We start from the raw sequence: 14,970 nt of genomic DNA, 5'->3' as shown, positions 1-14,970 counted from the left end.
GGAACGCAGCAATAGAAACCAGAGAGTCTGGAAGAGGAGGAAAGCCCTCTTCCGCTTACCTAGTATAGAAGAGCAGTGAGCTGCTGCAAGAGGCATGGCGCTTCTCATCCCTTCCGCTGCCAGCCCACAGCAGGCTAGATGGAAAAATGATTCTGTACAGGCTAGTAACTTCTCTGCACCTATTTGCAAGGCTGGACAAATAGTCTGGCTCAGCATAAGGCTATGTTCCATGAATTCATAAATATTTTAAAAAAAAATTCGAAAGCAACATTTATCTCCCCCAGGGATGATGTTTGTTTGTCAGCGTGTTTTCGAGCTGGAAGCTCCAGTCTCAAGGGCTCACACAAACACATCTATTGAGCATAGTCTAAAATAACACCCAGACTATTGAGCATAGTTTAAAATAACACTCAGACAAACTCAGCATGTAAGGAATATACGATGCGGTGTGCATTCAGCTGTGTGCAAATACAGATTGCCAAATTTGTGGCGAAAACTGAACACTTTGATTAAAAGTGTGTGTGTGTGTGTGTGTGTGTGTGTGTGTGTCCCAGGGGCAAACATGTCTCCTCCTCTCTGTGAGATATAATAGCCGTGAGGAATAGAAGCTGTAGAGCCATTGGAATCCCCTGGGTGTTCTGTTTATTTTCTCAAATTTAGCTTCCTCGCCTGGGAGTATTTTCCTCTGCTTAAAAAGAAATCTTATCTTCAGCAAGGAGGAGTGTGTGTGTGTGTGTGTGTGTGTGTGTGTATGCATAGCAGAGCCTTATTCAGCTGTTTCGCAGGCAGTCTTTGGCCAAGTAAGAGGAAATCCTTCATTCTGACCCTCTGCCCTTTGTTATATTCAGGAAAAGCAGGCAGATTCTGGTTCAGCTGCTGCTAGTTATTTTTCCCCTCCCTCCCTCCCTCCCGCTAGTTTCAGTCCTCGCCTTATACATGAGTGTACAAGCCAGGGGTTCATTTATTCGCAGGAATCAATCGCCCACCAACCTCCCCAAAGGAGCCTCTGTGATGCTTTAGCATGGGTCCATGTTTGATTGTCTGTTTGGAGGATTTTAAAAATAAAATAATTGACTCACGTCCAGGGAAGTAAATGCCAGCACTTGAAGTGAGCCAGCGAAGCCGTTTTTGAGGTGCTGTTTTGCTGCGTGTTTTTCCTTTTTGACATTTCGTCATACATTCTGCTAAGTCTCCTGCAGCGCTATGTAAACCCCTGGAGGCTGGCTGCCAGGGCGACAGGGTGTGCAAGATTTGGTTTGCATCGGGTTTTCCCCTAAGGGCTTCTTGGTCTCTTTCTGCCACCCCACGTCATGTTATAATTGGAAACATTTGCTAAAGATTTTGCAGTGGGTGCAAACCCAATATGCAAAAGTGGGTGGCTGTACAATGATGGATTTTTCCTTGGACCAGGAATTTAACATGACCTGGTATAAAGTGAAACAGAGGGGGTTTTTTGGGCGGGGGCCAAAATTACCCACTAAGAGGCAAGGAGACGGGTGCTTGCAAGGTGCAAATGACTACCGGACTTTGAAAAGCTGGTACATCGGGGTTTTTTGAATGAATTAAACCAACTAGTTTTCACTGGAATAAATGTGCAATGAGTTGTTACCGATTTGAATTTTATTGCATTACTATCTTCGTGCAAACCGCTATTCTGATTACAGTGGTACCTTGGTTGTCACACTTCATCTGTTCCGGGAGTCCATTCGACTCCTGAAACGGTTCGAAAACCAAGGCGTGGCTTCTGATTGGCCGCAGGAGCTTCCTGCACTCAATCGGAAGCCACGTCGGACGTTCGGCTTCCAAAAAACGTTCGCAAACCGGAACACACACTCCCGGGTTTGCAGCGTTCAGGAGCCAAAACGTCTGAGTACCAAGGCGTTCAGGATCCGAGATACGACTGTAATGCGCACTCTTCTCTCTATAGGGTTTTATAAACAAGAATAATGCTTTTTATAGGGTGGGGGGCACCAGGGATGCATTTATCTTTTATTCCCCTTCCTTCCCTCCCCTTTTTATGAAGATTACCCGCTCTGGGATCCCACTGCTAATTCTCCCCTGGTCTCCTCGCTGGCCAAAATAGAACTAATTTAGCCAGCTAGCCCTGGTGATCATCTAATGTTTATTGGATGGATTTCCCCCCTAAATTGATTTTTGATTTCATACCGTACTTTGTGCTGTTTTTTGTAGCATCAATTAAGTGTTTTAGATTTGTTGTTAGCCGCCCTGAGCCTGGTTTTCTGAACCGGGAAGGGTGGGGTATAAATAAATTATTATTATTATTATTATTATTATTATTATTATTATTATTATTATTTATGGAACTAAGGGGCAGTGGCCCCCAAATTGTTTAGGGAGCACTGATAGTGAAGCATAGCAGCAGATTCACTCAGGGAAGTCTCCAAACCAGCAGTGGCTAGTCCAGTAGGGCAAATGGGGCACTGTCCCAGCCAACCCCCACTTAAAAGGCATGACTCCTGTTGTCCATGTGCTTCTTATTAGAATCATAGAGTTGGAAGGTACTGTGAGGATTGTCCAGTCCTTCCCTCTGCAGTGTGGGTGAAATATACTCAGAGTCGCAAAGTGATTTCATGCTCTTTATTCAGCTCATAGTGGTGAGGAGGAATGAATGTCCCCTCAAAGTATCTGCTTTATATACATTATTTACACAATGGGCTGCACATGATTGGCTAATTCCGGAATTCTACTGTAAGCCAATCAGGTTGTGGATTCACTTCTATCTGGAACATGATTGGGTGGTTCCTGCCAACCAATCATACTGCTGCATTGTTCTAGGACCAATCAGACTGCTGCATTCTGAATCCTATTGTTCTAGGACCAATCAGACTGCTGCCTTTTGGATCCTATTGTTCTAGGACCAATCAGACTGCTGCAGTTTGGATCCTATTCAACTCAGTACATAACAGTGGGTCTGCCCTTTTGGTTACGGCTTTGGCGTCGAGCGCGCTTCAATCCATGCGGAGTTCCCCCACCCCTTTCTTCACTGCTCTTTGGGGTTTGTTTTAGGCATCATCGGCAACAACAAAGCCATAGGCAAATACATCACCACCATGATCTTTCTGTACTTCGCCTGCCTCCTGCCTTCCATCGCTTTTGGCTCCCTCAACGACGAAAACACGGACGGAGTCATTGGTGAGTCTTCCCTCCTTCCTGCCCCATCCCTCGCTCGCCCCCCATGAAGTTCCGGTTCTCACTGGGGACCCCGGAGGGAAGATCTAATCTGTGTGATCACAACCAAAGAAACCACTGCTGTCTAAACAAAGGAAGCCCTTTTAAGGGCGATTTTTCTTCTCTCCCCAAGATAAGCTTAAAGGTAAAGGTAAAGTGACCCCTGACCATTAGGTCCAGTCGTGGCCGACTCTGGGGTTGCAGTGCTCATCTCGCTTTACTGGCCGAGGGAGCCTGCGTACAGCTTCTGGGTCATGTGGCCAGCATGACTAAGCCACTTCTGGCGAACCAGAGCAGTGCATGGAAACGCCGTTTACCTTCCCTGCTAGGTTGGCAGGAGCAGGGACCGAGCAACGGGAGCTCACCCCGTCGCGGGGATTCGAACGGCCGACCTTCTGATCGGCAAGCCCTAGGCTCTGTGGTTTAACCCACAGTGCCACCCGCGTCCCAAGATAAGCTTACTGCTTAGATTAGACTAGTAGTTCGCACACATGCACACTAGGCCTGGGCGATGTATCGGTATATTGCCCAGAACTGGTTTGAGGGCCAGTAGAGTGCATGGCACATTCACCAGGTGGTATATTAGAAGTAAAACCCCATTGGCTTGCTCTAATGAAAAAGTACAATTGGAGCAAATTTGCAGGTTCACTATAGCTTTGTATAACATATGTTTCATTTCAGCATTTATAGTCTGCTTTTTCCAGTTCATGGTGGCTTGCAAAAACTGAAAGCAATGAATGATAATAATAAATTATTATTATTATTGGGAAATATCCAGCGCAATCAAAAAAGGGCAAAAAGTCAACAGCGCCTTAAAAGAGTAAAACTGTCTTGACTGCTTGTATGAAAGCAAGCCGTGTTTATTAATGTTATTTATTCTGGCTTTGCCAATCAGAAGGAGGGGTATCAAAGACTTGCCCCCAACCCCTGGAAATTAGATCCAGACCCAGCCTTCCCAGTTCCTGAGATTTCCACGCTCATTGTTTGCATGTGGTTCTTCACTGTCAAATGGACTGTGAGCTTTCTTGAAAGCTGAAAATCTGAAGTTGGTGCTTAGCACTGCATCCAGTTCCACTGTACTTTGTTAGGATACTTTTTTAAATGATATATGCAGTGCAGGCACTGAGGCTGCAGTACGAAAGAGAAGACTGTTACAAGGAGGAGGAAAGACTTCGTAGCTGTTTTGCTTTTGCACCAAAAAAGATTCAGGCATCCACGCAACTCCAGCCCAAACCCTGTGTCCAGTGTGACAATCCATGCTCCCACAGCTCCGCTCCTAGCTAATGCTTTGAGCATGTCTGTTGCACCAGTGTGCATAGTGCACTGTGCTCTTTGCACCATCAGTGGTGCCATCATTTAACGCTAGCTTGCTTCGACAGCCACCTGATTCTTGCACATTCATCTTTCTCTCCCCCCCCCTCCTAACTTTTCAGATGTGCAGAAAACCATCGTTGGCCAGTGCATTGGTGGTCTGCTCTATGCGCTGTTCTCAGGCCAGCCGCTTGTGGTGCTGTTGACGACGGCTCCTTTAGCGCTCTACATCAATGGTGAGTTTGTCGCGCCAGCTGCTTGTGTTGCGTCTGAAGGCAGCCCCGTTTAGAGAATTTTTTAATGTTTTATGTTTTAGCGTGTTATTTAATATTCTCATGGGAGCCGTCCAGAATGGCTGGGGAAACCCAGCCAGATGGGTGGGGTATAAAAGATAAATTGTTGTTGTTGTTGTTGTATGTTTATAGAACATATAAACAAATCAAGCCCCATGTGGCACTACAGTTCTGCAGCGTGATTTAATAACTATATTCATGCACATGCCTTCTTTGTGCAACTGCATGCGTTGTTCCATGCAATTGTTTATGTGCTGGTTACTTTAAAAGGTAAAGGGACCCCTGACCATTAGGTCCAGTCGTGACCGACTCTGGGGTTGCGTGCTCATCTCGCTCTATAGGCCGAGGGAGCCGGCGTTTGTCCGCAGACAGCTTCTGGGTCACGCGGCCAGCATGACTAAGCCGCTTCTGGTGAACCAGAGCAGCACACAGAAACACCATTTACCTTCCCGCCGGAGCGGTACCTGTTTATCTACTTGCACTTTGACGTGCTTTTGAACTGCTAGGTTGGCAGGAGCTGGTTATTTTAGGCGTAGAATATTACTTGTATATACTTATTATTATTGACTATATTTATATACTGCCCGTTTTCCAAGGATCACAGGGTGGTTTACAATATAAAAACACAGAAACCTAATTCTTGTACGTGGCTGGTTGTTGTATTTAGATAGCTGAGGCTGCCATTGGTACATTTCTATCTTTGTGTGATGATGCTCTTTCCGTTTCCAGTTATCAAAGGGATCTGCACTGACTACAACTTGGAATTTCGCGCTTTCTACGCCTGGGTGGGACTCTGGAACAGTTTCTTCCTGATGCTCTACTCCCTTTTCAATTTCAGTCTTGTAATGAAACTCTTCAAAAGGTAACTCCTCACATTATCTCCACCACTTTGGTAGGCGGGAAATTGCCACCATAGGTTCATAGACTTCGAAGAGACCCTGAGGACCGTCTAGTCCAGAGCTTTCCAGACTGTGTTTCACGACACTTCAGTGTGTAGGTGTGTCACACGAACACTCCCCGTGCTCCTCACAGGGCTGGAAAGGGGTTCATTTAACCTCCCAGTTGCTAGTAAAACTGAATTACTGTGTCATGAAAGGATGCATGTCTAAAAAGTGTGTCATCAACCTATTTTTTTTAATAAAAAAAAATCCTTCCAGTGGCACCTTAAAAAGGTAAAGGTACCCCTGCCCGTCAGGGCCAGTCTTGCCAGACTCTGGGGTTGTGCGCCCATCTCACTCAAGAGGCCGGGGGCCAGCGCTGTCCGAAGACACTTCCGGGTCACGTGGCCAGCGTGACATCGCTGCTCTGGCAAGCCAGAGCCGCACACGGAACGCCGTTTACCTTCCCGCTAGTAAGCGGTCCCTATTTATCTACTTGCACCCGAGGGTGCTTTCGAACTGCTAGGTTGGCAGGCGCTGGGACCGAACAACGGGAGCGCACCCCGCCGCGGGGATTCGAACCACCGACCTTTCGATCAGCAAGCCCTAGGCGCTGAGGCTTTTACCCACAGCGCCACCCGCGTCCCAGAACCTTAGAGACCAACTAAGTTTGTTCTGGGTATGAGCTTTCGTGTGCATGCACACTTCTTCAGATACACTGAAACAAAAGTCACCAGATCCTTATATATAGTGAGAGGGTGGGGTGGGGTTTTTCTCAGAAGGGTGGTGGGAATGGGTGATTGGCTGATAGGTGTGGTAAACCTGTTGACGACTGTTAACGACTGCAATTGGTCTTACAGGAAAAAGCAAGGGGTGAGATGGCTAAAAATAGCTTTATCATGTATAATGAGATAAGAATCCAATGTCTCTATTCAGACCAGGTCTCTCCATGGTTTTAAGTTTGGTAATAAGTTGTAATTCAGCAACTTCTCTTTCCAGTCTATTTCTGAAATTCTTTTGTAACATGACAACTATTTTGAGATCTTGTATAGAATGTCCTGGGAGACTGACGTGTTCTCCTACTGCTTTCTCTGTCTTGTGATTCCTGATATCAGATTTATGTCCATTTATTTATCCTTTGGCGTAGGGTTCTCACCCCTTGCTTTTTCCTTAAAATATATTTTAAAACGCTTGTAACTCACATGCAGTGACCCACATGGAATTTCTTCACAGGTCGACGGAAGAAATCATTGCACTTTTTATCTCCATCACATTTGTCCTTGATGCTCTCAAGGGCATAACGAAAGGTAAGCCAGGCAGCAGGTGACTCTCTTTGTTGTTGGTTGTGGAAGCCACGAGGAGTTGTGTTGTTGCAGCCTTCTGTTCTTTTGTTGTTGTTGTTTAGTCGTGTCCGACTCTTCATGACTCCATGGACCAGAGCACGCCAGGCACTCCTGTCTTCCACTGCATCCCACAGTTTGGTCAAACTCATGTTTGTAGCTTCGAGAACACTGTCCCACCATCTCGTCCTCTGTCGTCCCCTTCTCCTTGTGCCCTCCATCTTTCCCAACATCAGGGTCTTTTCCAGGGAGTCTTCTCTTCTCATGAGGTGGCCAAAGTCTTGGAGCCTCAGCTTCCACAATCTGTCCTTCCGGTGAGCACTCAGGGCTGATTTCCTTCAGAATGGAGAGGTTTGATCTTCTTGCAGTCCATGGGACTCTCAAGAGTCTTCTCCAGCACCAGAATTCAAAAGCATCAATTCTTCGGCGATCAGCCTTCTTTATGGTCCAGCTCTCACTTCCACACATCACTACTGGGAAAACCATAGCTTTAACTATACGGACCTTTGTTGGCAAGGTGATGTCTCTGCTTTTTAAGATGCTGCCTAGGTTTGTCATTGCTTTTCTCCCAAGAAGCAGGCGTCTTTTAATTTCATGACTGCTGTCACCATCTGCGGTGATTCTGTTCTTTAGTCATGCAAAAAAGGCTTTGTAGAACGAGGTGTGGAAAGTGTTTGGAACTGAGGACCTTCATTCGTGCCTTGTTTTTGTGCCGTGATTCCAAAGGGTAGATTCGGCACAGATCATACCACAGATCTGCTGAACGCTTGGACTCCTAACCTTAAAAAGCAAGTTCAATTTGGAGGCCTCTCATAGCGGTTGCTGGTTGAGAGGCTGAGGCCCAGAACATTTGGGTGTGCGTCAGGCCGGCAAAAAGCTGCCATTGGACACATTCTTTTTTTTAAAAAAAATGTGAATTTTAATTAGTATTTAATATACCATTTTCAACAATAATTCAACATACTTTTACATCTTATTCAATTTTTTTGACTTCCATCAGTCCTGTTTGAAAATTTTCCAATCTAATCTCTTAGTATGCATTTCTTATTTTCCCTATTACATTTCAAACTTACAACCAATATCTCTATCTTTTTCTACTTTGTAACACTTTGTATATTTCTCACCTCTGGACACATACATGCCACAAATTTAAAGCTCTGTGACACCACTTTAAACAGTGGTGGTTTCCCCCAAAGAATCCTGGGAGACGTAGTCTGTTAAGGGTGCTGGGAGTTGTTAGGAGACTCCCCTGTTCCACTCGGGGAACTACAGTTCCCAGAGCTCCCTGTGTAGAGGGATTGATCACCAAATCAATCTGGGAACTGTAGTTTTGGGAGGGGAAATGGGGGTCTCCTCATAGCTCACAGCACCCTTAACAAGCTACGACTCCCAGAATTCCTTGGGTGGAAACCATGACAGCTTAAAGTGGGGTGAAAGTGCTTTGAATGTAAGGCGTGAATGTTCGCAATTTCCTCTGCCCACAAATGAGTGCAAGAAATGAGTTGTTTTCCTCTGCCCCTGTGGCCTGCAGATGTATGGAATAACCAGAATCTCTAGCCCTCATTAACCTCCCGCTTGTTTTTTTCGGAACTTGCTTGCTGGGGGCTTGGAGGGGGGAGGCCGTGTCTTTTTCCATCCCTGTGCAGGACCCATTTCCTTCCAACAGGAAGATCAGTTGAATATCTCTCTTAATTTCTAAAGCTCCGCTGGTCCAGCGGTTCTGCAGGAAAGAGGCGTGGGAGGTTTCCCTCTCCCTCTCTTTTTAAAATCTCATCACATTCAAGCCGCACATTCTTCTCACCAGCTTAATGACACTTTGTTTTCCAAAGTTGTGGCTCAGCCACCTAAGCTGCACTCCTGTTTGATCTTGACTTCTGCACTTTGCAGGAAACAGCCAGGCAGCAGCTGAAGCAAACAACATCAGAGGGACCTTAAATAACTCCCCGAAGCCGCCACAGCTCTGCTTTAGTCAGGAGACGCCTTTTGTGTTATTTAAAGGGCAATCTCTTAATCAATTTTCGTGCAGAGAGGGATCCCTTCAGCTGTCCTCCTGGGCCACATCAGCCGAAAGTTGCTAAATAAGCGGCAGTTGAATATTAAATACTAAATTCCTAATTACGCGGCAGGCTTGGGGAGATACTTGCCGGTCAGTTATCACGAACCGAGAAATGGGAGCAGGAGACAGAGCGTGTGCTTAGGATAGTTGGGAGGGACCACAAGGGTCATCTAGTCCAACCCCCTCTATAATTCAGAAATTTTTCACCCCACACGGGGCTCAAACCCACAACCTGGAGATTAAGAGTCTCCATCCCTACCGGCTGAGCTATCCCCCATGCTTGCAGTGCCAGAGTTCAGCAGTGGGGGGGGGTGTTTTTCAGCCCGAGGGCCACCTTCCTTGTAAGCAACCTTTGAGGGGCCACATGGCAGTGGGTGGGGCCAGGAGCAGAAGTGGGCGTGGCAATGGGCGTGGCTCTTACTCTTGCCCGGATAGGAATGTGGCCTTTAGCTTGGACGACAGCGTTCCCCAGCCCAGCAGCACAAAGTTGGGAATAAGTTCTGGTGTCAGTGGAAGCTCCAAGCGAGCATGGATAGGGACGGAGAAGCAAATCTTGGAAGAAAAGGTTGCAAAAAGGGCCGGGGGCTGTGGCCTTGGGTTCCCTTGAGTATTCCAGCCGGCAGCCACAAGTTCCCCACTTTATTATTATCATCATTTTTTATTATGTATTTATTAAATTTCTATTTCACCCTTCATCCAATGATCACAGGCCGGTTTACAGTATAAAAACACAAAAACCATACCATAATAACAAACAAAAACCTTCCCCACCACAGAATTTAAAAGGCCAAAGATTGGCTAATTAGCCAAAAACCTGGGAGAAGAGGAATATTTTTGCCTGGCACTTAAAGGAAATAATTTATTATATTTTTATGCCGCTTTTCAGTGAAATGAATTGCAAAGCACCTTATGAACAATAAAAGACAGTAACATGATGGAACTTCATAGAACAGGGATCAGCAAACTTTTTCAGCAGGGGGCCGGTCCATCATCCCTCAGACCATGTGGTGGGCCGGACTATATTTTTTGGGGGGGCAGGGATGAACGAATTCCTATGCCCCACAAATAATCCAGAGATGCATTTTAAACAAAAGCACACATTCTACTAATGTAGAAACACCAGGCAGGCCCCACAAATAACCCAGAAATGCATTTTAAATAAAAGGACACATTCTACTCATGTAAAAACACACTGATTCCTGGACCGTCCGTGGGCCGGATTGAGAAGGCGATTGGGCCGCATCCGGCCCACGGGCCTTAGGTTGTCTACCCCCGTCATAGAACATCACAAATGCAACACAAATCATATAGAAAAATTAGGGAGTCACCGTTTCATGTGCACAGACATAGGAGCAGAGACTCTAGGAGTTATCGGCAAAAGTTGGCTTTGTTCATCCGAAGAATAGGAACATGACGTAAAGATCAGCCATTTTCTACAGACGTATATATCCCGTGGCATTTCAAAGTTGCACACATCAGATCTTAGGTTATTTATTAAAATGACGTACATGAGCTTCTAAGGAACAACTATTGAACTAGTGAACAATGGTTAGCATTAGCCGGCTCTTGCATGAGACCACATCTACACTGTTGTCTGCTGCTCAGCATCTTTACCTGTTAACTTCATGATGTCTTAAAAGGCTCTGCAGCTCTTTTAACTCTCTGAAAGGCTGGGCTTGGAGGCATCGTCCTGTTTTGTATACCCTTTCAACCAGTGCATGACCTATGTCAGCTTGTTCCTTTCTCAACTCTGCCTTCTTTCTGCGAGAACAATCTCTCTCTGGCAGGCAGAAAAATTGTCTCTACCTGACAGAACCCCAGACTTGGCGTAAACAGTGATTCTAACCAGCACCATATTTTGTGTGGTTTTATGTGTGAAAGAAATGGAGCGTCTTAAAGGTCTCTGAGCGAGCAAGACTAGACACTTCTGGATTTAGGTCAGGCTCCCAATACAAAGCCTTTGAAATTTGAGACGAATATCATATTTCACAGACTGGGAGAGTCTGTGGCAGGAGGAATCAGAATCAGAAACTGAAGTGGAGGAGGACGGAGACCAAGAGGCAGAGATGAGTCTAGCTGGTGAAGAGTCATGGCTATTTCCTACTCCTGCTGCGACAAGCTCCCCTTGTCTCCCAGGACCAGTAGAGGCATGAAGAGGGGAGAGGAGAAATTAGGGTCATGCAGGCACAGTCTCAGATTGCTTGGAGGGAAACCCTGGAGAGGAGGGGACTTAGGCAGCTGTGGGGAGGTGGGGAACTTCGTCTGAGCAACTGCTTCATGGGGGAAAGACCTGCCGGTGTTGAGTCGCTCTGCTCATTAGGCTTGACACCCCTCTGCAGATCCTGCTTTTTGCTAATAAAGACTTAGCTCAGCTTGTTTGGGTGATTCAGTGCTGGCTCACTCCTGACCAAGAGAAACCTTGTGTGCTGAGCATGTAGTTCGACCAAAGATGTCTTCCTTTCCTTGGAAAGAGCAGAGAAGGTAATACAGTGGTACCTTGGTTTTCAGACGTCTCCGTTGCTGAACGTTTCGGTTTTCGAACGCCAAAAACCCGGAAGAAAATGCTTCCGTTTTTGAACGCGCCTCGGAAATTTAACGGCTTCCTCTGCGTGTATCTGTTGTTTTTCACAATTTTCTCTCTTGAATTAGCAGGCCTCGGTTTTCAGACATTTTGGAAGTCGAATGGTCTTCGGAACGGATTACGTTCGAAAACCAAGAAAGATTGTGTGATCCTCTGGAACAAGAAACAAGTTCTCCTCGCCCTTGTCCCTGTCCCAGCCCCACCTATGGGTGCCACAGGCCTGGCTTCTATTAAAATGCACTGATTTTTCTTCTCTCTCTCCCTCTCTGTTTTAGTTTTTACAAAGTACTACCATTTCCCGAGAGTGCACAGCACACCGATTGATAACACCACCTTCTTCTTGAACATGTCAGCTGAGCGCTCGGCACTGGGGAACCAGACGGACGCCCCCCCTGCCGCTACGCCGTATGGGCGAGAGACGGCCGTTCTTAGTCTCATGCTGATGCTGGGAACCCTTTGGCTCGGTCACACGCTGTATCAGTTTAAGAAAAGGTACGTCAAAGGTGATGGGGAGCCCGTGGCCCTCTGAGAGTTGTAGAGCAGCAAAAATAAAAATGGAATAGCAAATCCAGACATAGTACCAATACTTGGTGGGTTGCAAACATCTTAGAACCCAGTACATTAGATTGAAGGGGAAGGCCTGTAGCTCAATGATAAAATGCTGCTTTATATGTTGTGAACCATCCTGAGACCTACAGAAGAAGGACAGTATACAAATTGAATACCTAAATATTCAGAAGTTCGCCAGTTCAACCCTTGGCATCTCCAGGTCTTTTTTAAAAAATAATAATCTGTGTTTCAAGTATTTTTAACTTGGCTTATGTGCTGTGTGTTGCTTAGTTAATTTAATTTTACTCCTCCCTTCGCTAGAAATATAGATGCAAATAAAAGCAGTCTAAATTGGTTCATCCATCCTATGTCCATAAAGATTCCGGGGGGGGGGGATTATTATTATCAGCAGCAGCAGCACCATGCTCTAACCCACTAAGTTATCCAGCTGGGTCTGCCCTGAGTAGGACCAGTGCTGTATAACCACCCGCCATCCTGCCATTTTAAGCCCCTGAAGTAGAAATGCTGTATTCCTTTGCCCTGACTTGAGTATTTTTTAATGTATATCCTTGCAGCCCTTATTTGCACGCCAGAGTCCGCGAAATCCTGTCCGACTGTGCCTTGCCCATTTCTGTCCTAACCTTTTCCGCCGTGGGGTCTTATTTCTTCAAGGAAATAACAAGTAAGTCTTTGGTCTCCTCAGTTTGCTTAGCAGAGGGGAAGGCAGCCGGGAGGTTTATGGGATCGCAAACAGGCCTGAGGAAGGTATAGCTCAGACCTGTGACTCCGAAACCCCAGAGGTTCCCCGCATGACCCCCCACAACCTAATAATCACCTCCCAAGTTCACAGTCGGCGTTAGTTCATGCGGCGAGCTAATCAGACAAGATGGTATCAGCAGGGTTTGTTTTGTTCCTGCGAGTTATTCCAGCCTGTAATTTAATTTCAGCGTAATTAAAATGCCGCGCTTTTTTGCGTTGTTTATTATTATTATTATTATTATTATTAAAGACCTGATCCTCCGTATGGTTCTGGCAAGGGAATAAAAGGCTCGCCTAATTGCCAAAGGCAGGAAGACTTGTCAGCAAACCTACAGATGTTCTGGTGATGGGTTTGACCTGTGAGCTTTTCCCTCCGTCCGCCACTTAATATTTTTCCTAATTGAAACGTGCTGATGGCCTGGTACATCTGCTCGGACGATCAGATGCACAAGGAAACCTGAAAAATTATCCAAGGTCCCTCTTGGCCAAGCGGGTCACCTTTTCCACATCAGGAAGGCAGGAATCGCCTGCCCCAGTGATGACGCGCATGGGAAGTGTGAGGAAATGAATGGAAGAGAATTAAGAAAGGTTCCTCTCCCCCCACTCTCACACCCCCCAGGTGACCATCATTCCATCCATTCGGAACTGGAAAGTGGGCAGCATTCGGTTGCGTGTGTTCATGCCTGCGCCATGACTTCCTGACAATTGCTCCCTTGCCACCTGTCAGAAAGCAAACTAATGCAGGGTATTTTGTGGAAATCCCCGTTGCGCAGTTTGCAAAGGAACAGCTTCAGATGCACCTCAGCTGCTGAGATGGGAACTGGCCCAAGCGCTGGAGGGATGAAAGATTTAACTCTGGTGTTTTGCCTGAAGCCGTTGGCCATCTTCTGAGTGCAGCCGCTCTGGTTTCCAGGCGCGCAAACACACAAACGCCATCACACACCCAAGAACAACAGCTGCCAGCTGTTCTTCCTGCTGCGTACGGAGAACGGGGAAGACTGACCTTGCAATTTCTGGTCCACAGTCTTCTTCAACCTTGGGTCGCCATCGGCTGTTTGACTATGACGCCCATCATCCCTAGCTCTCTTAGGCAAAGGGTTGGGGATGATGGGAGTTGTAGTCCAACAACATTTAGAGAAAACTGAACTAGAGGACATGCTTCTTCAACCCTTGCTGGTCCAGGGCTTCTTTGGCTGTCTAGCTTAGAAGAAGGGGGGGCATGGATATTGTAGGTCCTGATGGGGTTTAGGGGAGGGTAAGGAAGAATGCCAGAGTCAGTGCCACTGCTAAGGAACTCCAGGTATCTTGAATAGATGTTGGCTAAGGGTCATAATTACATAGGGAGAAGTTGTTTTCAGAGCAAACTGCAATATTCTGCAGCTATACGTCTACTGGAAGAGGAACAGCTTCTGTCGGGACCGGAGTCCAAATTGCAGATGTCCCATGCCTTGCACCAAATGTGCATTTTGGGGGCATTATTATTATTATTATTATTATTATTATTATTATTATTATACCCCACTCATCTGGCTGGGTTTCCCCAGCCACTCTGGGCGGCTCCCAACAGGATATGGAAAACACAATAAAACATCAAACATTAAAAACTTCCCTAAACATGGCATGGCCGGTGGCCCAGATTTGTTCATGATAGGCAGGTCAAACCACGCTTGGGATTCCAGAATGGTTCGTCCCAAAGGAGAAGGCTTGGGCCACCCACTTCCAGTGCATTGAAACTGAACTTGCAAGGCGGCATTTCACACTACAGAAGTCTGCAGCTAGTTCATTCCCTCCTACTCATCTAAAATTGCCTCCGTCCAACAGGGTTGCATGGACCCTTGGTTCAGATTCTTCCAAAATTAGCACTTCCCATCTCCAGCTATATCCAGGTGACCCATTGAATCCTTGCCCCTAGTTGCTCAGGAAGATCAGGGCAGTTTTGCAAGGTCCCGTCCGCCATCTTGTTTCAAAATAGTATCCATTGGTTGTGATATTGTAAAAGTGTTCAAATGTACAG

The 14,970-nt window shown here is 46.3% G+C and overlaps 1 protein-coding gene across 6 annotated transcripts in view; it reads left to right on the top strand.

Moving 5' to 3' along the window:
* The window catches only part of SLC4A11 (solute carrier family 4 member 11), a 241,052-nt gene that overhangs the window by 207,808 nt on the left and 18,274 nt on the right, over positions 1-14,970 (top strand). For all 6 annotated transcript variants that reach the window (XM_053402104.1, XM_053402102.1, XM_053402101.1 and 3 more), the window contains exons 10-15: positions 3,028-3,153; positions 4,623-4,736; positions 5,523-5,655; positions 6,905-6,978; positions 11,924-12,140; positions 12,773-12,879. In XM_053402104.1, the coding sequence (XP_053258079.1) occupies positions 3,028-3,153; positions 4,623-4,736; positions 5,523-5,655; positions 6,905-6,978; positions 11,924-12,140; positions 12,773-12,879 (771 nt within the window). The remainder of the gene's footprint in view (positions 1-3,027; positions 3,154-4,622; positions 4,737-5,522; positions 5,656-6,904; positions 6,979-11,923; positions 12,141-12,772; positions 12,880-14,970) is intronic.

This window comes from Podarcis raffonei, chromosome 9 (genome assembly GCF_027172205.1).
Source record: "Podarcis raffonei isolate rPodRaf1 chromosome 9, rPodRaf1.pri, whole genome shotgun sequence".
In the NCBI taxonomy this organism is placed as follows: domain Eukaryota; kingdom Metazoa; phylum Chordata; class Lepidosauria; order Squamata; family Lacertidae; genus Podarcis; species Podarcis raffonei.
Note: the sequence above shows the minus strand (reverse complement) of the source record. Positions and strands in the feature narration are given on the sequence as shown.